The sequence below is a fragment of the Echiichthys vipera genome (assembly GCF_963691815.1).
Source record: "Echiichthys vipera genome assembly, chromosome: 18".
Taxonomy (NCBI): Eukaryota; Metazoa; Chordata; class Actinopteri; order Perciformes; family Trachinidae; genus Echiichthys; species Echiichthys vipera.
Window position 1 is genome coordinate 21,305,600 of NC_139843.1, and position 22,602 is coordinate 21,328,201.

Sequence of the window (22,602 nt, forward strand, 5' to 3'; positions counted from 1 at the left end):
TTAGCCTGCTAGCTGGTGAACACAGTGAAACATCTAGCAAGCTTTAGATCCAGTTATAATTCTCAGGAGTTGTGTTAATATCAGACTTTCATTTATCAGGTGGCCACAAACACATCTCCAAATTAATGCCAATGTTTCTCCATACTAACTGTTTGCTAACATGTTAGCCAGATAAACGTCATGTCATATTTGTGTACAGCTTGTTAGGGAGTAATGAAGCAACAGAGCTCTCAACTATGGTCTCAATTTGTTTACAGTAATTATATTATTGAACCATATTTAACATGACGATGACCTGCTGATGTCTGAAAATGCTACACGCCGCTCCTCTAACAGTACTCCTCTCCCTGTGGGTCGGGCAGGTCGTTGAGGTCAAGGAAGATGGAGGCGTTGGAGAGTTTTCGACCGTTAGACGACAGATCCAGAAGCTCCTCGGCAGTGCTTGGCACTGAGCTGATGTACATGTCCCACACCTGCTCCGGAGAGTCCAGCTCCAGCAGCTTCTGCTTGATCTTCAGGTTCTTCTCAATGTTCCTGCGCTTGTGCTTGAACTCCAGGATGGTTTTGGTGTAGCGGTTGATCGTGGTGACTGAGGACGCCATGCAGGCTGTGAAGGAGCTCCAAGCCAAACTTAAGGGCAGAGACACACAGTTGGATTAAAACTAGTCAGGCTTTAAATGTACCTACAAGAAGTAATGCACTCTAATTTGTATTTAATCAACGTATTTGTTATTGTAGAAATTACGTCCAGAGCAAAGAAGAAAATCACGTGACCTAAATAAAAGCACTAAAATATGTGTAGGGAGGAGGGTCTGTGTGATAATGAAAAGAAATTCCTAAATAATGCATTATGTGCTAAAAAGGTAATAAATACCATTACAAATGGGCCGAATATATGAACTATATCAGAGGTTTTCATAGTGTATGGTTGGCCGCGCCACTAGCAAACAGTTTCAGGCGAGACTCAGTGAATGGAAGTGACAAAATAATATATTTGTTTATCAAAAGAGTTTGGGTGAATTCACTGTCAGCTTTTTCGATGCTTTGTCTGAGGGGAGGCCCCAAGTCACAGACTTTGGAAAACCCGGACTATCATAAAATAGTATGATAGTGCCGGTCATATTAAATAGTGCTTCCTGAACTAGAATCCACTAGGGATGCTCGATATTGGCTTTTCTGCCGATATCCGATATTCCGATATTGTCCAACGCTTAATTTCCTATACCGATATCAACCGATACCGATATATGCAGTCTTTTTACACCAAAATTGTTAAGATAACAAAATCACCTAATATGGAATTAACACATTATGCCTAATTTATTGTGATGACCCACTGGATGCATACATAAATGCAACATGGCTTTTTAAATGTAAACACAGTCTGTACAAAATAAGTTATTGAAAAAAGTGCCATTCATTTATTTGTTTGTGTTTTTAGAGAGAATATTTTGCCTCAAACACACTACAGACAATATCAAAACAAGGAAGATGCATAGCTTCAGTCCAGAGTAGTAAACAAACATAGTCCTCTTTTTCCAGACTGCGTAACGACTGAGCCATAACTTGGCAAATAATACAATCAATAAATTAGCAGTCAAGCTCAACATGCTAACCTGTATTGGTTGTAATGGATACAGCACCAGAAATTAGCTTCTCGACGTGACTAAACAAGGCTGTACAATACGGGTAAACACTGGTCTGAGAAATACTTGCGACTGGGCCTGGCATAACGTGGCTCGAGGAACTACACAAGTTTGGTGAATGCGATAGAAAAAGTTTTTTTCTCGGTGTCGGCTGTTGCTTCTTTTCATCACTTTGCTGCACAAATATAGTGTATAACTCCGCATGATTCTTCTTCAGGTGGGTAATCAAATTTGATATATTAAAGGAAGACGCATGTTTTCCTCCTCTCATAACCGACGCTTTGCAGTTATTGCAAATTGCAAATTTACTGTTAGTAGGTGACACTTGGAAATACTTCCAAACCACGGACATCTCATGCACCGGGCGAGCAAGCTTGTTAGTCACGGTTAGCAACCTACGAGTCTAGCATGTTGTTGTTGTTATACGTCATCAAGCATGCGCCTGTAAACGTCCCATGTTGCATTCATGCAGACTCGGAAATGCTGAAGCCCTACAGAACTAACATCGGTTGTGAAAACCCGATACCGATAATTCCCGATATTACATTTTTAACTCAAAATCGGCCGATAATATCGGTGGGCCGATATTATCGGACATCCCTAGAATCCACAGAAGATTAAAACAAGTTAAAGGTATGATTTGTTTTAAACTATAAATTATTGTCACAGTTACTCCATTAACTTGACAGAGCAATCTTGATTTTGTGAAATCACAAAATAATTATTTAATGACACAGTTTTAAACAGTTTTTCTTACTCATTATATTGACATGACAATTGCTCCATCTCACAATAACAAGCTGTGAATACCATTTTTTATTTTGATCAAGTCATAATTATTGTGTGACAAGGCAACAAAGCTTGTTATGAAAAGTGAACAGGCCTAAAAACAACTTACACCATTTTTGACAGCCCTCCATATTAAACTCTTTTGTTTTTTTCTTGGTTTGCTTCTGACTTTGTATGAAGGGTTTGTGTTTGGTCCTTTTCTGTGTCAGCATGACAATACCACTGGCACAAAGCTAGCTCAATGATCCTAAAAATATCTACCAAGATCGAGACAAGTATAAATTACAGTAATAAAGTGATTAAAGATTAGAAAAACATTCTGCCACCTACTGGTACATCAGTCTTTGCTGTATGCATCTGCAGGTGGCAAATGCCGTATGTGCACTCACATGTATGACCAGCTGTAGTCCCATGTTTGAGGTTTCCAGTCCTCAGGGCCCAGACTAACTGTCAGCTGGAAGGCTGTGGTGAACATCATGTGGGCCACCATACCCAACAGACCTGCCAGACAGAGAGGGGACAAGAGATGAGACATCCTACTTTGAGACCACTTCTCTTCTGTCACCACTTGGTGGCAGTGTAATATTGTGTTAGACTGAATACCCATCCAAACAGCACAGTAAATCCATATTCTACTTTCTGAGTGCCATGTAAGACATGAAAAAATTAATCAACAGATATACCACATATTCTCCCATATACAATAGGCAAGAGCCTATTTTCTGACAGTTGTTGATATTGTGTAACCTTTTCTTGCCAATGCAATCCAAATAAAATCCCATCTGATCAGTCATGTAAGTGCAACAACTCTTTTTGATTAAGGCAAAAACCACCTCATTTGAGCATAAAAACAGTTTTGCGCATTCTTGCAAATTTTGCCATTTCCATACAGCTTTTCTTATGCGATACTTCAAAATGTTCCTAAAAATATGTGAATGGAAACATGGCTATTGAGTCTACATCTTGGACCCAAGACTGCATAAGAAGCTTATTGCAGCAGAATCACTGGCTGAGTCAAACCACGTGCAGCCAAACAACCACAGCTTTGTGTTACTTTGGTTGTCTTGGAAAAATAGGATGAATAAATCTTGCAGTGAATTTCAGTCAGTACATAACAGCATAGATAAATGATTTACTCATGCACGAATCCCAAGCCTTTGCCTATAACTTAAAATATGATCAGCTGGTGCAATAGAAGATACTGAGAGACATCTGGTAATCATCCAAAATCTGCTTTTGTTGGTGAAATGAAAAGAGAAAAAAGCCAAAGACAGAGTGTTTGATAAGCCTCATACCCCGTAGTTGATGTTGCTTGTATGCCAAGCTTTTTATTCTCGCATGACTCATATGGAGTTTATAATGAACACTGGAAATTCATAGTAATTTGTGAAACAATGGGTTCTTGATTTCAGAAAGAGCTAGACAAAATGTTCATTGTAGCCAAGCGACTGTTACGTGAGTCACTAACAGATTTTAGTAGCTACAGTTAGCTAGATTTAAATAACAAAAGCAAATACAACATGACAGCCGATAGGTTTTGCTCTCTACACTGACTGTTCACCTGCATACAACTAAAGTCCACTCAAATGTGAGTGGTCAATACCACTCAGGCTTCAAATGGAATCCAGAAGGCTTCTGATAACAAACCATTGTCCTGTTGCATACAGATTTTGCATTCATATGCATATATCTGTTTCTAGAGATTACTACAGCCCCAAACACCATTTTTGCAAGTTCAAAACTTGACAGGTCTGCCGTCAATGAAGCTAATTCATGAATGCTGCAACTGGTTCTGTCTATTCATCTTCTACTCCTCCAACCAGTGCTACTCACTGTCCTTTCCCAAGTACACTTCTGCTTATCTCATCTTCTTTTCCAGCTCTTGACTGGTTGTCTCAACTCCCATTCATTTTCTTTCTTCAGTGTTTTTATCTGTTATGTGCCAGATTTTGTCAGCTGAAGCAGGCTCTGGCTCTCCTCACACTGGACTTGTCAATGCCTATACAATGGAGCAGGAATAAAAACCTGCAGTTGTAGCCCACCAATCCGATTACCACATAAGCCTCCCAAATCCCTGGACCGAACAAGAGCGCACCAGATTCAGCACCAAACACCTCAATTCCCATCTCATCCCTATGAATGCTCATGTTTATTCCTAAAGATATCCCAGTGCAATATTATCATAATGTTATGCAGATCAGAGGCAGCTTTGTGTCAGGATGAGTAGAACAAATCAGTGATCTGAGTCTTTGCACGTTCTGTGATGTGAAAATTATGCGTGCTCGGCTCACACAAGGTCAGGTTATTCTATATGAAGTCAATAAGCGTCAATCCAGGATGTTTATTTTTAGTGCCAAAGCACTTAACAAGGACACACAGCATCATAGACGTGACGCTCCTTACTCTGTCCAGCTCTATTACAGAGAAAAAGGTGGTTTAGTGTCATGAATAAATGTTGTTATGCCAGACAATGGCCACCGGAGAGCAGGAAAGTTAGCCATGTGTGAGAGAATGAACAAATTAAAGAATGAGCAAAGTTTTTGATGGAATTATGATTTACTGATCAATATTTACCACAGTATTTACTATATATCTTGTTACCTTTTAATTTTTTTTGTGTTATGAACAGCACAGATTATTAAAAATAATAAAGTGATCATAGCATCAGGGTTTCAAAAATTTTAATCATAAAAGCAATAAGAGCAATAGCACCAGCAATATAGTAGTAATACAATAAAACAAATCGTGTGGGAAGGAAGATAGGACAATTACATGAAGGCTAGACTATAAAAGTGCATTTTAAGAAGAGTCTTAAAGAAGTGATAGACTTCACCATCCTGATTTCCTCTGGAAGATTGTTCCGTTGTCCGAAGGCCCTGATGGCATACCCTCTGTCCCCTTTGTGTTTTTAATCTGGATTTAGCTTTAAAAGTGATGAGTACAATCTTAAAACCAACTCTGGTACCTGTTAAAATCTTGGTAATCCGGCATTTTGGATTGATTGGAGAGATGAGATTTTTTGCTGTAGACGGAGAAGAGGGAGTTGCAATCTTGACTGTTTCAAGGTTTTTTGTAGACAGAAATGGCTTGATTTTATAAATGATCTGTAGTTGAAAAAAGCATGACTATATAAAGGATTTGATGTGGCTGTTGAAGGTGAGGTTTGTTATCAAATAACACACCAAGGTTTCTACACTGCAGAGTAATAAAATGGGAGTATGAACCTAGTATGTATGTATGTATGTCTGTAATTTGAGTATTTCATGAGTCAGTGCCAGTGAACAGTATCTCAGTTTTATTTGAGTTGTGTCGAAGGAAATTCTGAGCCAACCTATTATGGATGTCCTCAAGACATTCAATAAGTGAAATCATTTCTTTGAGGTTATCGGGGTCATAGCTGAGCTAATCCGGATATCATTTGCGTAAAAATGGAAATTGATGTTGTGTGACCTTATGAGATGACAATGGTAGCATGTAGATGGGTAACATTATTGGGCCAAGCATCAAACCTTGAGGAACCCCATAATGTAGCCTAGAGTTGGAAGACCTAGATTCTGCAATACCAACCAACCAACCAATACGGAAAGTCCTGTTAGTAAGGTGTGATCTAAACCATACTAGGGCCTTGTTGCTGATGTCCACAGATTCCTCAATGTGGGGCAGTAGGATGGTGTAATCAACAGCGTCAAGTCCTACACTGAAATATCAGAGTACTAAAACGGGGACGTTCAGTGTCTGCAGCTTAAAGCAAATCATTTAAGACTTTAGGAAGACTTTACTGTGGCTGGATCAAAATTACTCAAAATATTCAAACATTGATTTGTCAATTTGAAAAGCTAGAAGCTGATTGATAACAACTCTCTAGGTTCAGACCCTTTGGGTCCAGAGGAGCGGCACACAACCCCATGCTACATAGACGAATCCACCCCACCCTGCCTATGCGACGTGTCACCTATGCACCCTACACCTTTTTAAAAAAAAGATGATTCTTTTGGGCAGTTTTCCAAGGCTTTAACAGATAGGACAGACAGGAAATGGGGTGAGAGAGAGGGGTGGGGGGCATGCAACAAAGGGCCGCATGTCAGAGTCGAACCTGCGGCCGCTGCCTTGAGGACCTTCAGCCTCTTTACATGGGGCGACTGCTCTAACCGCTGTGCCACCGCCTGCCTTTGTACCCTATACATTTTGGCCATAAGCCCATAATTGAACTTGAATTTAATCTGCATCCTTCATTGCTTGGTAAAAACAATTATTCTGGCTTTCTCCCTCCTAGTTAACGGTAATTGTACATCAATCTTTACTGAGTCATCCATTTTTCTCTTCCTGCTTACACAATTAGACAGCTTTGTCTCAATCTTGAGATGACATTTGTGTTTTGCAGACTTTTTAGAATTTAAAACCATGAATGAACATTTTCTTGGTGAAAACCTTCCCTATTTTCTGAATAAACTTTTGGTTGAGACATGGACAATGGTTCCAGGTACATAAACGCCAAATAACCATGGAACACAGTTTCTTTGTCAAGACAAAAAGGACCTTTATCACTCACACTCAGTAAAAACGCCACAGTAGAAAGTGGAACTTCAGAGTCCATGAATCGATCAGGAACAATAAGTCATGCAGTCCCAGACCTCTAAATTCCGGCAGAACTATGTGTACCATTGGTCTCCACACCAAACCCTTGTCCTCTTTCTTCCAAGAACAAGAACAGCGTGAGGAATCCAGTGCAATTTATCCTAAAATTAAGCACCCAAAACAGCTTGTGTTTGTGAAGGGAGATCCCCTACAGCTAATCTGTACCACAATGAAGAGGGCACCAGATTGTTACAAGCATCCTCCCTCGATTAGGCTGCTTGGCAACTTCCACTTCTATTCTATTTTTTTCTAAAGCATTCTCTAAGTTATTTTCTAACACGGATTTCCCTCCAAAAACACTCCCAAGTACTATACCCCTCCTTTTTTCATAGCCCTAGTCTGTCCTGCTAACGTAACCGGGCAGTAGCTGGTGAAATTAGTGGAGCATTTAGCAGCTAAAGATTCAGACAATTCCCTCAGGGGTAGGTGAAGGTAATGAGAGCTAAAACAGGAGTCAATATTGTACTTCCATTTGACAGCTGACCAGAGTCTTAAACTAAACTAGACACAGACTGAATGAACCCTGATGTTGCACTGTCTCTGTCGGATGCGTTAGGCAACTGTCTGCTAGCACGTTTGCCATATGGACCTGGGCAATAATCTGTCAATATGACCTAGTTCTGCTGCCCCCACATTTAAAGTACACAAATCCCTGTGTAGTTACCAAGGAATGAGCAAAAAAAAAATCATATTTTAATCAAGACATATGTGACAAGTGTTCTGAATGACAAAGGCTACCAATAATTTAAACTATGCGCCAGTATCTGAGGATTAGATGTCTGTGAATATGTATACTGAACAATTTCCTAATGATATGCTCTTGATAAGCTATGAATCACCTGCTAAATGACACAACTCCCAATCCCCCCCACACACAAACACACACTCATACCACTGTGGACAGAAATGCCTAGCCAGGCCTGCTCATCTGTCCTTCCTAAAGGACACGACTATATCAGACAACCAATTTAGATGCTATCATTGATAAAAATAGGCTTTTAAAACAGTTTTAACTGATCATAAAGCATAGGGTATGTATAACACTAATGTGAAATATGGTATGCTTACTAATTAGACTTATTAATAGTTGTAGCTAATAATAGGACACATGTGAATATACGTATGTACTGTAGGTTGCCGTTTGGTAATTCAGTAACTACATTCTAGTATCTACAGAAACTGATGGAGGTCGGATCATGTATTCCTGTATGTCAGGCTTGAAAGTGCTTAGTCATTGTTTGGGCATAAGTGGTGATATCTCAAAAAACTACTTGAAAAAGTTGTATTTCTGATTGCTCACGCTGCTGAATCAGCATTCACACTAATTACAAGAACAATAGTGTGAATACTGATAATAAAGGTTAATCTGGTCCCGGCTAGTGTTCCCCTGGACCTCATTGCCGTAACCGCCCCATTAAAAACCAGAATCAACTTTTAAATGCTTTCCTTAATTCAAACACTTTAAAAGCACACTAACCCTTTTGTGATCCGCTTGGGAATCTGTTAATAAGCCAACTGGCTGCGAAAGTCGCTACAGAAAAATGTCAAAATTAACATCTTCTTCGCAAGGATATAAACGACACTCAGAATGAACTTTACAGGGTTCACCTCCCTCGTTTATGCAGGCAGTTCATTTCTCCAGACAGTGACGGTTGCCTATAAATAAAACATAAAGCATGCACACGGGCTGAGAGGTTCAGTTACCTTTCGATTGAAAGTTAGAACGGGCAAAACGCCAGGGCAAGGCCATGAAAACAGAGCTCACTCAAGCTTGAGTTAGAGAGGCTTCAGCAACATGAGAGCATGCTGGGTTCAAGTTCTGTCAGCTGAAAATTAAAGGATGAGGACACCATGACTGGATGACTGAGAGATGGTCAGCAATTCATTTTCTGTTTTGATATGCTGATACTGAAGATGATGTCAATTCCATGAATCTATGTGTCGTCCGTAACAGATTTAAAATGCACCTAAATTCAAAAATTCTCTAGCAGTTTTTCTCTCATATGGGATGAGGAGCCGGAGCGGATTCTTTTTCAAGGGAATTTGTACTAAGATGAATGGACCTTGTAAGATTTCTAGAAATGTTTTGCCAAGGCTGAAGTGACAAGTGTGCGTTAGTTAGGACTCACTGTTTCTGTTTGGATGCCAAAAAAATTTAGCTCTTGTTCAAAGGAGAAGATCACCTAACCTTTTTTTAAAAAAAAACTAAAACTGCACTTATCATCTACTGTATATGTAATGTGAAAAAGATCACTTATTGAGACAAACCCAAAGAGAATGATCTCTGGACCCAACAGCATCTAAGTATCTTTTAGTCCCCAACTTTACACGTCTAAAGTCTAGTTCATTTGACCATAGTGAGTACAACTGTACTGCGCCCAGGCACAGCACGCTTGCCGGCCGAGGTTGGGTTGAGAGAGGTGGGCTTCTGCAAAGCACGATTGCACATGTACGAGCACGAGCATGCGCACATGTACGGGCATTAGCATTGGCGGCAGTTCTGGTGTCTATTTAGATAGACTGTTCTCTGCGACGGACATTAAAGATGCAGCCAAACGGTGGTCTGATGCAGAGTTGCAGTGTTTACTGCACATTTGGTCAGATGAAAATATTCAAAGAGAGTCAGACAAAACGAGGGTCGATGATGTATAAGCAAGAAGCATTCATGCCGATGCTTCGATCATTTCAAGTAGTGTGAGTAACAAAAAATGAGCCTGGGCCGCAGGGGGAGAGGGAGGGGGGACAATCACCCTAAAGCACGGGGCACGGTACGAATGGACAGTGTGAGTGCGCCCTAATGAGTCAGACATTTCCCCCAGGAGTTGCTGGAGACTAAGAGAGCTAAAACCTACATTCACCAGCTGACCAAAGACACAAGTTGAACTAGACACAGACTAAAAAATGTGTGGGACTGGCCACATCTACGCAAATCATTTTTGGAAATGTTTTGATGGAGTGATTAAAAATCTTCCGGGGCCCTTGAACATGTGGACCCCTGGGCTGCAGCCTAAGTCAGCCTGGGCATCAATCAATGCCTTGATCAACCACCTGGGCCTGACCTGTAAACTGCCATCAGCATTATAGAAGCACAATTGTCAGGAGCGAGGACAGAGACAAGGACAGAGACAAGGAAAGGGCGCTGCAGCGTGTGCTTGAGAGAGAAAGAGAGAGAGAAGGTGGAAGGTGGACTATTGTACACAATGTTTCTGTAAGTTAATAACTTACTCAGACTGGTGCATCACCAGACTGCTTCTCAGTAGCGGATGTGTAAAAATGTGTGTGTACACACACAAAGCCAACAAGACAACTGGCTAAAAACACAATTCAGCTTTGAGACAGAGACCTCAGGCCCTGGTGATTCTAGGAACAATGATTGGAAGATGAATACAGTTTATTAGAGAATACGTAGTAGCACTTTGACTACAGATGTCCTCTCGATTTACAGATTTATTTTATTAACATTAAAGAAATTAATTTAACAGATATTCATTTGCATACATGCATAAAGAGATCCTCAACTGTAAATAAACCATGAGTGGTTATTAATAATAAAGATAGCTCTGAATTACTCCTCTTATTAATTTCTGTTGTTTTAGCTCTTTAATATCTTCAAATATGTTATCTGGGGCCAATCACTCATTCTGGATGAAATGACCAAATATACCCATATTCTTTCTCATAGCCAGATAAAAGTATCAAACCACCAGTTAAAAGGCACCAATATGCAGGAAATAACATCTGCTCTATTTCTTGGGGAGGACTCCCAGACTCACCCACATTTTCAAAGCTTGCTGCACCCATGGGATTACTACACATGTCGTGTTGTTGTGTGAGTATCTACTGATTAGATTGGATTAGATGAGAAACCTCTATTCATCCCCAAGGGAAAACTGCTTGGCCACCAGATAAAACACATGCATCCACTTGACATACAATACATACAGTTCCAATGCACAGCTGTTTTGACATGATTAGATAATTCAGACATAATATACGACATAATATACGAGTACTCAGTACAAGTGAATAGCAGCAGAGACATTAAGCAGTATGTGGGATTGACTGAATTCCTAAATTTGGTTTTCACTTGTTTCTTAGTAAATACTGTATGTAGGTTATTCTCTCCTGATGTTATGAGGTAGAAATGTCAAGCCAACATGATCAAAGAGGACTTAACTGATTCTGTCTAAAATCAAAGCATTAGCCAGACTAGGAAAATCCCATCACTAACTCAAAGATGATCAATATGCAGCGTCATGCTCAGCATGTTTCTGAGTTTCTCCAGATCTCTGTCAGTGCGCTCAGAAGTGTTGCACACAACATTAGTTAGATTAGATACAGGGGTATTCCTTTATGGACATAGAGCTGGATGCTTCAAGGGAGATAACACTTGCTGATGTCAAGATAGTTCTAGGAATGTGATGGTGATTGTCTGTGCCAGTGTGTGTGATTGAGTGTGTTTTGTGAAACTCTGACACAGACAGACAAAAGGACAAGCAATGTGACCAGAAATGACAGAAAAACGAATCTATTTTCCTCTAGTTAATTGTCTGTTTAGTTTATATATATTAAAGAGTGAGTTGAGACAATGGTGATTGATCAAATGACTCACTATTGAAAGCGCTGGTATTTGCTGCTTTGCCGAGAAATACGATCTCAGTGTCTGTGGTGACCTTCGCGTGATAAAATCAAATGTGCTGCACAGTTACTGACACTTTTTACGCCATTCCCATTCTCTCTTCGAACCTCCTATCAGTGTGGAGCATGTAAAGGCATCATGCTACATTGTGCAGGTGAGAGCTGCCAGTCTACTGACGTCATACAGTTGACACTGTTTGGTTTCAAAGGGAACTCTGGGAGATGAAGTCCCAGAGGCGCCCGCGCAATTTAATCTTACCGCCACAGCAGTCGCTAGAAACAACGTACTGTCTCTACTGTAAATTCTTACACATTACAACTTTAAAGAGTCTGCTACTTGTTTAACACATTTTAGTCTAAAACTCATGTTAAAAATACATACAAAAAAAACTCTCAATGCTTAAGTCCTAATAAACGCACTGAGGTTAGCAGTGATCTCATCAAACACCACAAACCCTGAAGATTTTCTGCACTTACTCAATAGAGGAATGAGGTGTTGAGCACATGCTTGAGTTACGTTAACCTTTCAACTTAAAAGGTGTCTTCATCTTTAGAAAATCCATTAAAGTTGTACCCATTTAAATGTTATTGGCTCCAGACATGAAACGTTGTCGCTCTACTCAGTCTGGTTGTTGTGTCCGTTGAGGCATCAATTTTAAGGTTACCTGTTCTTACCTTTAAGAAGCTTTCGAAAGCTCACTGAATTAAATTGTTTTTGCACAGATTTGAGTGTGCAGAAGCATTTTTTTATTAAGCTCTAGATTGACACTTGTACAGAGATTCCCTTATTCTCGCCAGCATGAAAGTGCATCCAAATATTGGGTTTTCACATATGATGACAATACACATCTCTATATTGCTGTGTCTCCTGATAACACAAGCCCTACTGATGCCTTCCACAAGTTCATTTAGGCATCAGTGTGTGGATGGCCCAAAACATTCTTCCGCTCAACCAGGATAAAAAACCAAGGTACTCATTGGAGGTCACTTATGGGAATAAAGGCGTTGAAAAAGGATGTTACTAACAGGGTTACTTTTTTTAGTAATGAGTAATCGAATTGATTACTTTTCCCATCGGTATCACAGCGTTACCGTTAATGCGGTGTGTTACTATAATTATCAGCATATTGAAGCTGTTTTCATCAGACCCACTAGGGGCCTGTTTCACAAAGCAGGTTTAGTGAAAACTCTGAGTCTGTTAACCCTGAAATGAGGGAAACTCTGAGTTTTCCGTTTCACAAAGGGAGGTAACTCAAACCAGAGACAGAGGGGTAACTCTAGCCTGTTTCACAAAGAGAGGTAACTTAAACTCTCGGTCAGTTACCATGGTAACATGCTCTCTGAAACTAACCTGGTCGGGACCAGGTTTTTCTCAGAAAACCTTGAGTTTCTCTCTGTCTCCGCCCTCTTTCAGCCACACACGGTGTTTCATTTCCTCATTCATTCAGTCAGCGGGCGAGTTTTGGCGAAGTATAGTTCTGCTATAGTTCCGTCTGTTTTTTCAGAAAATCACTGAAAACATCAGTCATTAGAAGTTATATTAGGTGGCGACTATTTCACTACCATGGCGTGTCCTTCTGATAACAATCCCGTGGATGAAGCTGCAGCATTACTGCGCAGATAATTATATATTCGTCGGGAGATGATTATCAAACTATTGATTATAGATGTTCTTGCATTTCCAGGCAATTCTCTGTTTGAGCGGTACCGTTTCATATCACAGCAGATATTCTGTGTTGCGCTGCGTTTTTTTGCAAACGGGAGTTTTTGTATACAACGTATAAAAGTCATTCAGTAGGCCTACATTAGAAGTTATATTAGGTGGTGAATATTTACACTACCATGGCATGTCATTTTGATAACGATCCCGTGAATGAAGGTGACGCATTTCGCAAAGAGAATTAAATATTGGTCGGGAGATGATTATCAGACCGCGCATAGACGTCCTTAATATGCTGCAGCCATAATTACAAAATGAATGAAATGGATCTTTTGAGCAAGTTGAATGTATTTGACTCAGCGTTTCTAAATATAATTCCAGCTTTTCTTGCAATTCATAGGTTCAAAAGTGTGTGTTTTTAGTTGGGTTACCGGTATATAAACTACTCCTGTACTGTATAGCCTTCTGATCCAGAATATCACCTATAATGCGAGGGGGCTGAATACGGCACAACACCGTTTCATGTCACAGTCCATCTCATCCCTCCTTACATTTCCAACATTAACAACCAGTGATGCTCTCATATCACAGCAGATATTGTGTGTTGCGCTTTTTTTTTTTTTTTTGCAAATGGGAGTTTTTTATACAACATTGATATGTTGTATAAAAAACAGCCACTTACGGTAACATTTACTTTAGGATGTAAAACCTGCTCAAAATGAGGCGTCACCATGAGACTGTGCTGAGGTTTTACCTGTTTGAAAAATGTTTTTATGTTTCATCTTAAGCTGCGCTTCTCCCCCGTGGGAATGCACTTAAATGAAATAAATTAATAGGCTCCCACTCATGCAGTTCCCCCTGTGATATTACTGTGATTGCAACTGGACTACATTTAAACTTATGCTCTGACCCGAGCCGCAATGTTCTCCAGCACCGTCTCCCTCTCTTTTGCTGCTGCAGCGTTGTAAACCTGCTCAAACTCTCCGTATGAGCGCATTAATGTTTCCATTTCCAGTTGTAGCGTAGCCCTTCGCTTCCCCGTTGCCATGGTGACTCGTCGAATCAGGGCTCCATTGATGCTGTCTTTTTTTACTTGTGGTGCACGCGCCTAACTCCAGGTCAAACTACTCTGAGTTGATCAACCTAACGCAAATCTGCTGTTCTGGAACCGAAAACTCAGAGTTTCCTATCTCAGAGTAGATCAACTCAGAGTTCCGGGTTAGACTCAGAGTTTTTTGAACCTGCTTTGTGAAACAGGCCCCAGATCTCTAAGCTGAGCGCCAAAGACTGTTCTTCCTTGGTGAGGGGGGACGAGACAACCGCATGAATGATAATGATTGGCTGCGGTAGAGTAAAATTTCAATGTAAGCCAATCAGAGGTAGAGTTGGGCAGGTGTTGTTGGAACAAAATCGAAAGCATGCATGGTTGCACGACAAAAGTGTCTCTTCTGCTCCGTTCACAGTGCATGTCTTATATTTTATTGTTTTACAAATCACTAAAGGATCTCGCTCTTGGTCTCGCTTCATGTCTGACATGGTTTTTAAGGAATGTACCAACTACATCCCTCAGCTCCTCTGTTCCTAAGGTTCGGTCTAATAATAATAATAATAATAATAATAATAATAATAATAATAATAATAATAATAACAATAATAATAATGATAATAACAATAATAATAATAATAATAATAATAGATCAATGTTATATAGCGTTTTTCTCAGTACTCAAAGCGCTCTACAGACACACACACAAAAAAGAAAGCACACCCCTTGACCATGGCTTTACCTAGTGCAGGGGTCTGCAACCCGCGGCTCTTCAGTCCCTTTTCAGTGGCTCCCTGTAGCTTTGCCAAAAAATAACATGGAAATAAATGATGTGTTTTTTGCACAGTGGAAAATCTTTCAAAGGGAGCACCTGTTATCTTGGAGTTCAAGGTGATTTAAAAAAAATATTATGTGAAACTAAAATATGCGTCACATGCTACGGCTATGGCTCAGCACCTTTCCCTGCTAATCTGGAGTTTCTGACCTGCACTGTCAGTATGCTTACCATGGACAGTTTTCTTTATTTTCGTTTTATAATTTCGTAAATGCAACAAACTGTAGTTTTTTTTGTATAACTATATATACAACTTTATAAGCTGTGAGATCAAATAGGTTTTGCGGCTCCAAACTATTTTTACCTGGTGAAGAGGGGGCAAAATGGCTCTTTTGATAGTAAAGGTTGCAGACCCCTGACCTAGTGTGTTTAATTCGTCTTCCACTTTCAATGTTATCTTTCATTTCTTATTTTATTAGTTTTTTAATATTATACTGTATTGAAACCCATACTTTTATACCCATCTAAATGTTTTTTTTTTTAAATTCCAATTCTTTTTAACTCGTTTTATGTTCAGCACTTGGAGTTACATTTTATCCATGACTGTACAAACAACAATTTCCCTGCCTCAGCTGGACAATAAAGTTTATTCTATTTTATACTAGAGTGAAAAGGCAGCTTTACTGGTACTACCTGGGTGTAGAATAGAGAACTACAAACTTTCAACATCAAAGAACATGTTCAAAGTGTGAAGCTAGGGTGCACACTTCTTTAGCTTATGACTCTTTTTGATGTTTTTTGGGTCGAACCTGTAAAGTCAGTAAAATGCTGCGAGCCTTTACTGCTTTTGCGCGGAGTATAATTCATTGCTGATTCTCTGCCCAGAGTGTGGTGGTCAGGATCCTTTTCACAGAGTGGATTAGAGAGAAGGTCACTGTCAAATCCTCCACTGGGAGAGGGAGGCAGACTGCAAAGTGGCTGAAAGTGTTCTCCGGGGCTCAGCGGCTGCAACTGGCCTCAATGTGACTGGTTTAAAGGCAAGGCAGGCATCTTTATTTATATAGCGCATTTCCTACCAAGGCATCGAAAACTCAAAACAGCATACAAACCAAAAACCAAAAACTCAGTTAAAATCAAGAGCAAAGAAGAATAAAACAAGTAAAAGAAAAGAAAATATATAAAGTTTAAAGTTAGTGAAAAGAGCTCAGCTATAAGCACATGAAAAGAGAAATGTTTTTAACCTGGATTTCAAAGTGCTCACAGTTGGGGCTGATTTCAGATCTGCTGGTAGTTTGTTCCAGTTGTGTGCAGCATAACAGCTAAATGCTGCTTCACCATGTTTAGTTTGAACTCTGGGCCTGTGAATGTTCTCATTCGTCCAGAACTCTGTGCTCCACTATCTGACCTGAGTCTGTAGATCTCAGAGCTCTACTGGGCTTACACTCTACTAACATGTCATTCATGTATTCTGGACAAGAAACATTCAATGATATGTAAACCAGCCAATGTATGGTCTTAAGAACTGGAGTGGATTTGATCTGATCTCCTTGTTCTGGTTCAATCTCGAGCTGCAGCAGAAGACCATTACAGTAGTCTAGTCTATTGGAGATGAAAGCATGAATCAGCTTCTCCTGATCACTTTGGGACATAAAACCCTTAATTCTGGAGCTGATTTGGTGACTGATTTGATATGGTTGTTGAAGGTCAGATCAAGATCAGCATGCCAAGGTTTCGGACTTGGTCTTTAGTTTCTAAAGACAGTGACTCAAGGTGTTTACTGACAGCAACACTCTTCTCTTTATTGGCAAGAACAATGATCTCAGTTTTTTCCTGATTTAACCCAAGAAAATTCTGTTCATCCAATTTTGACTTGCTCTAAACAGTGACATAATGACTCTATTGGACTGCAGTCATGTGGAGACAGTGTAATATATATCTGTGTGTCTTCTGCATAACTATGATAGATGACAGAATTTAGTTCTGCAGAATTTGACCCAAAGAAGCATATCTAAGTTGAACAGAAGGGCCAGCATTGAAACAGTACGAAGCACTTTATTGCATTAAGTCAAAGTATTTTTGGCTTATAAATTAAACAATGCTTGTTTTTGACTTGTGTACAACAGTGTACATTTCTTTTTTGTACAAAGAATAGGTGTCAAATTTATCAATTTTCTTTTAGTGACAGAGAACCTACTGCATTGGTGTTCTTGAGGGGGTGCACATTCTTGGTTACAACTGACAGTGCTTCTGGTAATGTGACTGGTGCAACACGGGGGCATTTCTAGAGCCGTGTGTCACAGCTGTGGCCATGCTCCAGCTTAATTCCCAGTGTCTCTTGTGTCTCTCCCTCCCATGTGTGTGTAGCTCTCCCCTAACTGTCTCTCAGTCTGTGTGTGGGCATTGTCTTCCCGGTCCTACCTGCATACCCGCTTGCAATCGGCTCATCACTTCCCTCAGCTTACACACCTGCCATCGATCAGCACATCATCTCTTCAGTATATCCACCCCAGCACTTCAATCACTCATCGCCAGATCGTTGACTCAGACTACAGTGGTAGTCTTTCATCTTCTAGTGTTTTCTTAAGTCTTTTGCTCCCATGATTGGATACCCTGTCACTCATCATTTACCCTGTATCCTAGGATGGCTCCTCTCCTGTCTGCCTGCCTGCCTGCCTAACCTGGCGCTTGCCGACCCGCCACCTCATTACTGCTTCACTCTAGCCAGCCACGCCATCACACTCGCACCGTTCCGGTCCAGCCCTGCACTGTATCCCTCACTGCAAATCTCCAGACGTCATTCCTCCATCTTCATCTTCCAACCTCTGCAATAAATCTCATTCCTTTTAAACCTCACTCTCTGTGTCTGTTCTGCATCTGATCATAACACAGTGGAGATACAGGCTTAAGACCTTTTCACACGGTATGTCAAATAAAAAATTCAAGCCCATCTATCTCTATGAGCCTTTCCACACAGAATGCGAAAGTTTTGTATTTCGCTTTGTGTTTTTTAAAAATGTCCTCAGCTGTTTTGATATTTAAAAATTTTGGACGTGGATAAAAACAAGCCGAGCAATAAAACAATGACTTTTTCTCATGTGGTCAATAGATTTCTTCCATCAGTGTCCTGTCAAAAAATGGCGATCCATTTGGTGTCGAAATATAGTGTCCTCTTTGACAATCATAAAGACAACATCTGGGGAAGCAGTCTGTAGCAGCTAAACTGGTTTATGCGAGTTGAGATGTTGGTCATGTTTCGATTGATAATCAAATCTAACCCTAAACCCCAAACCCCCTAACCCACACAGGGACCCATGAAAGAGAGACAGCTAATGCTGGCTATACAAGCTCATTTCTAATGCAGAACAAACACTGCAGTTTGCAGGAGCTGCTCAGCAACAGTTGAAATACCATGAACAGAGATGCCAAGGTGCCTAAATACCAATTTTTAACAGCAGGATGGGTCCTCCCAAGCGTTGAATGTAAAGGTGACCTATATGACTAACAGCTGATTGACAATGTAGGCTGGTTGAAAATGACTATCAGAATCCCTAAGCTTTACATGGCTATAAACTATATATTCTGAAGTTATTATCACATCACAGAAGACAAAGAGGATATTGGCTCTCAAATGTCACCCACCGAGAAGTCAAGACACGCTGCAAAGATGGCAAATATCACGAGGCTACTCACCTGAGAGCACAGTGAATATGGCAGCGAAGGCGTTGAGCTTGAGGCCGTCAATGACATTGCCAAATTGACACACCTCTATGGACATGAGGATTCCTCCGGTGGCCAGCAGGAGGATGTACAAGCACTCTGCAACAATGCACAGCCACAGCACTCCTATGGAGAAAATTGATTATAGCAAAGGAATAGCAAAGAGGAAGAAAAAAACCTATTCATATTGTGGGGGTAGGGGTGAACACGGTTGAGTGAACTATGGAGGAGGGTGTTGTGATAGGAATTGAAAGGAAGGAAGGATGGGGGATGGGAAATTGAGAAAGTATACTGGTAGGTAACGGAGAAGGGAGAGGATAGGGACTGGAGAAGAAGGAGGATGGGGAGGAGAATGAGACGGGAAAGGTGGACCGGTGATCCTGCCACCCATATCATTAACCTTCACAGCCAGAAAAAAAGATATATGATCTACCAAGGGATGTAAAACACCCTGAGCTCAGGTCAGTGTGCAAGGGAGGACAAAATATCAACGGATTTAGAAACGGGTGGTAAATTAAAGCTGTGGTGTAATTGCATATATCACCCAAGGGCAGGTAGTTATTGCATGGTTAATTAATCACAAGGTGGACTAAAGTAATATGCCTGTTACTCAAAATATCTGAGTGTGAATTCTGAACAGTTAGTACCTTCAGCTTAAAAGGCTCTTTTAACCTGCTCTAAATTAAATTCCACGTGTTTTTTAATGAAATTTAAAGTGGGATAGAAACGAAAATTATATTATTTAATGTCCTAAAACAAGCAGCAATTAAGGGCATTTCGTAAAAGTATTTCCTCTCATTTTGCTGTGATATATCAGATATTTTAATCATAGAGCGACATGGAGGTGAAATTGCCAGAAAAGAGATGGATGTGCTCAAGTATAATAAAGGGGGTTGTGAGAAAAAAGAACATCATACATTCTATTTATACTGGCATCTAAGATCATGTCGGAGTCTGACAGTCTCTTTATTTCAGGGTCCGTGTCTGGTTTTCTTTGAGGAGAGGAAAACATTGCGCAACCTTGTTCCAGACCTCTAAATCACGGTCCATATCTTTTTCATCTGTGTACGTATTTCTGGTGTTGTGCTCATCGGCAAGAACAATCAAAGGTTTGTAGGCGTGATTTAAGGGTTGAATATGGAGAATGAGCAGAATGCCGGAATCTAGTGTCTCAAGATCGTAGCCGCAACAATAAAAAATATTTCCAACACTTGGGTTGCCATGTTCATGAAATAATTACCCCTGGGATTATTAAAGTATTTCTAATTCTGATTTGTTAGACCTGGCCCAGTAGCCTACAGGAAACCGGAGTATTGCAGAGGAGTTTGACTGACAGTTACTGCTAGGTAAACACAAAAATGCGTTTTAATGTCGTTTCTCTCCTTTCTCTCAGTCCATTGAGTGAAAGTTTGGTCTATACTGACTCTGGTTCTTGCCTGTCTCCGGTCACTCAGCTGCTGGGACAAATAAGCAGCTGCAGGATTGGCAACAGACAACCCTGGCAACCCGCAACGCCCAACGCTATTGGCTGATACAATGGAAACAGAACGGGACAGAAAGTCACTGTCAAACCTGTCAAAAGTAAATTCAGACAAAATATATTTTTAATGGAAAAGCTTTCATTCTGTACCCCTGAAAATGCCCCATGGGTTTAAAAAAGGCTTTTGATAATTATTCTTCATATTTAATCTCTAAGGATAAAGATGGTGTTATTCTAGATTTTCTTTTTGCCAACAAATCCTAGGAAAAACAATGTGTTAGTCCATGCTGTAAGACTTTCAGCTCTCATCTCGTACTGAAGATGGAAATCTTTCAAAACGCAGCACAAATATATTGTTTTATTTTTAAAAAATGGTAGTAAAACTGTAGTTTTTAGCAAATGTTACTTCCAGCGGTGGATTAATCCACATCTAGTGTTCTAGTGCATATCTATGTCAGCAGGATGGTATTTGTGTAAATCATTAGGAAACATATCACTTAGCACAATAGTGTGGCATATTAGTGTATTTAGATTAAGGGTAATGTTCAACTTTTTGGCAGGCAACATCATCAGGTGTTTGTTCAATGTTTTCTAACCAAATACCCTCCTAATTATTTTTCATGATACATAATACATAAGCAATAGGAAACCTATTAATTTTAAGTATAAAATGCTAAATGTTAATTATATAGTGGTTTGTTGGACTCAAAGTTTTTTACAAAACAAAGCAAAAACAAAACAAAACAAGTATATATATATATATATATATATATATATATATATAAGGATTCACAACTGCACTGACTGTATTTTGAGATAAACAAAAAAAGGTTTTTGACAACATTGAGCTCCATGGCACAGCGGAACAAGATAAGGCTTTGGCTATATACTTGTCAGACAGCTACATAAAGACAGTTACATGCCCTGGAAATTGCTACAAATGTAGATGAGATATACGCAGCTATTGTGTTGTAAGTTGACTCACAGAAACAACAAATAAATAAATTATTACAATACTTTGATCCACAAACTTCTCCTGGAATCCTCGACTGCAGCTTCCACGTCGACTGAACATTACATTAGATTTGCAGGCAACAATCCCTACTCAGTGATTTGGCCAAAAAAGCAATGCCTCCCTAACAGAAAACCCAATATCTGACAGAATAATAAAGTGAAACAAAATGACAACTCACTCTGATTATCAGGTAAGAGCAGACACTGAGGAGGAGCAGGTCTCAGAATGAGGCCTGAGGGAACTGATTACAGGGCATGGGACTGTATGGAAGTGATTGAACTGTTCAAACAACACTTTACTTATTGTTTGATTAATCAACAACTCTGTGGTGCCATTGATTTGAGCAAAAAACTGTAATAGCCTTGGTATTACATTGTTGACTTGATTACAGGAGTTGTAGAAAAAAGGAAGGTTTATTTGTTTGGGGGAAGGATACTAGAAACTATATTGCCTCTGTACAACACGGAGAAGTTACCAGCCAACGGATGTGGCTTCAAATGTAATGTAGGCTTACAGATGAAACCAAGTGTGACTCTTAGACGACAGATGTTATAACAACTGCCTGATTGGTACGGTTTTGCAAGTATTTCATCAGTGACGAAAGATCTTAAGTTCCTTTTACAGAACATCTGCTTCAGTCAAAATGGTCACCTGAGCGCTAAGCAGCTTACTAAGAGTGATCAGAACACAGCCTTTATGTTGAGGAGCTAAAGATTACAGGCTCAAAAAAGTGTGTTTTCCAGCTATGAGCAGTGTATCATGACTCTTAAACCCATGTGAGCAGCATCGTAAACTTTCTCATTCCTCATTCACTGTTGGTTCTTATATCCATGACAGGTAATGCCCTGTAATTTGTATGTAATCCACGTATTTATTATTGTAGAAAATACATCCAGAATAAAGAAGGAAATCACCTGGTGTAGTATAAGAGCAGCATCTGAGTAGGGAGGGGGGTCGGGCTGGTGGATGTGTCCCAAAACACAGGACTTTCACCATTTGGACCAATGTTTATGTCCTGGAAGCCAAAGCACAGCTTTTCCACTAATGTTAACCATGTTGTTTTGATGCCTAAACTTAATCGTCACGTCGCTGCGTTAAAACGAATGTCATATTACGTATGATATCATACAAATCCATTAACAGAAATGTCCTGGATTTTGAGTCCGGATTAAATCCATCCATAAAGGCCACGCCCGTTTACA

At 40.0% G+C, this 22,602-nt stretch overlaps 1 protein-coding gene across 1 annotated transcript in view; it reads right to left on the minus strand.

Annotated features, from left to right (window-relative positions):
• Positions 1 to 329: 329 nt before the first annotated feature.
• The window catches only part of gsg1l2b (gsg1-like 2b), a gene marked incomplete at its 3' end in the record, with an annotated part of 24,559 nt that continues 2,286 nt past the window's right edge, over positions 330 to 22,602 (minus strand). Inside the window, exons 3-5 of the mRNA XM_083933427.1 lie at positions 18,879 to 19,031; positions 2,825 to 2,936; positions 330 to 630 (exon numbers count right to left, since the gene is read on the minus strand). Coding sequence (XP_083789553.1) covers positions 330 to 630; positions 2,825 to 2,936; positions 18,879 to 19,031 — 566 coding nt within the window. The remainder of the gene's footprint in view (positions 631 to 2,824; positions 2,937 to 18,878; positions 19,032 to 22,602) is intronic.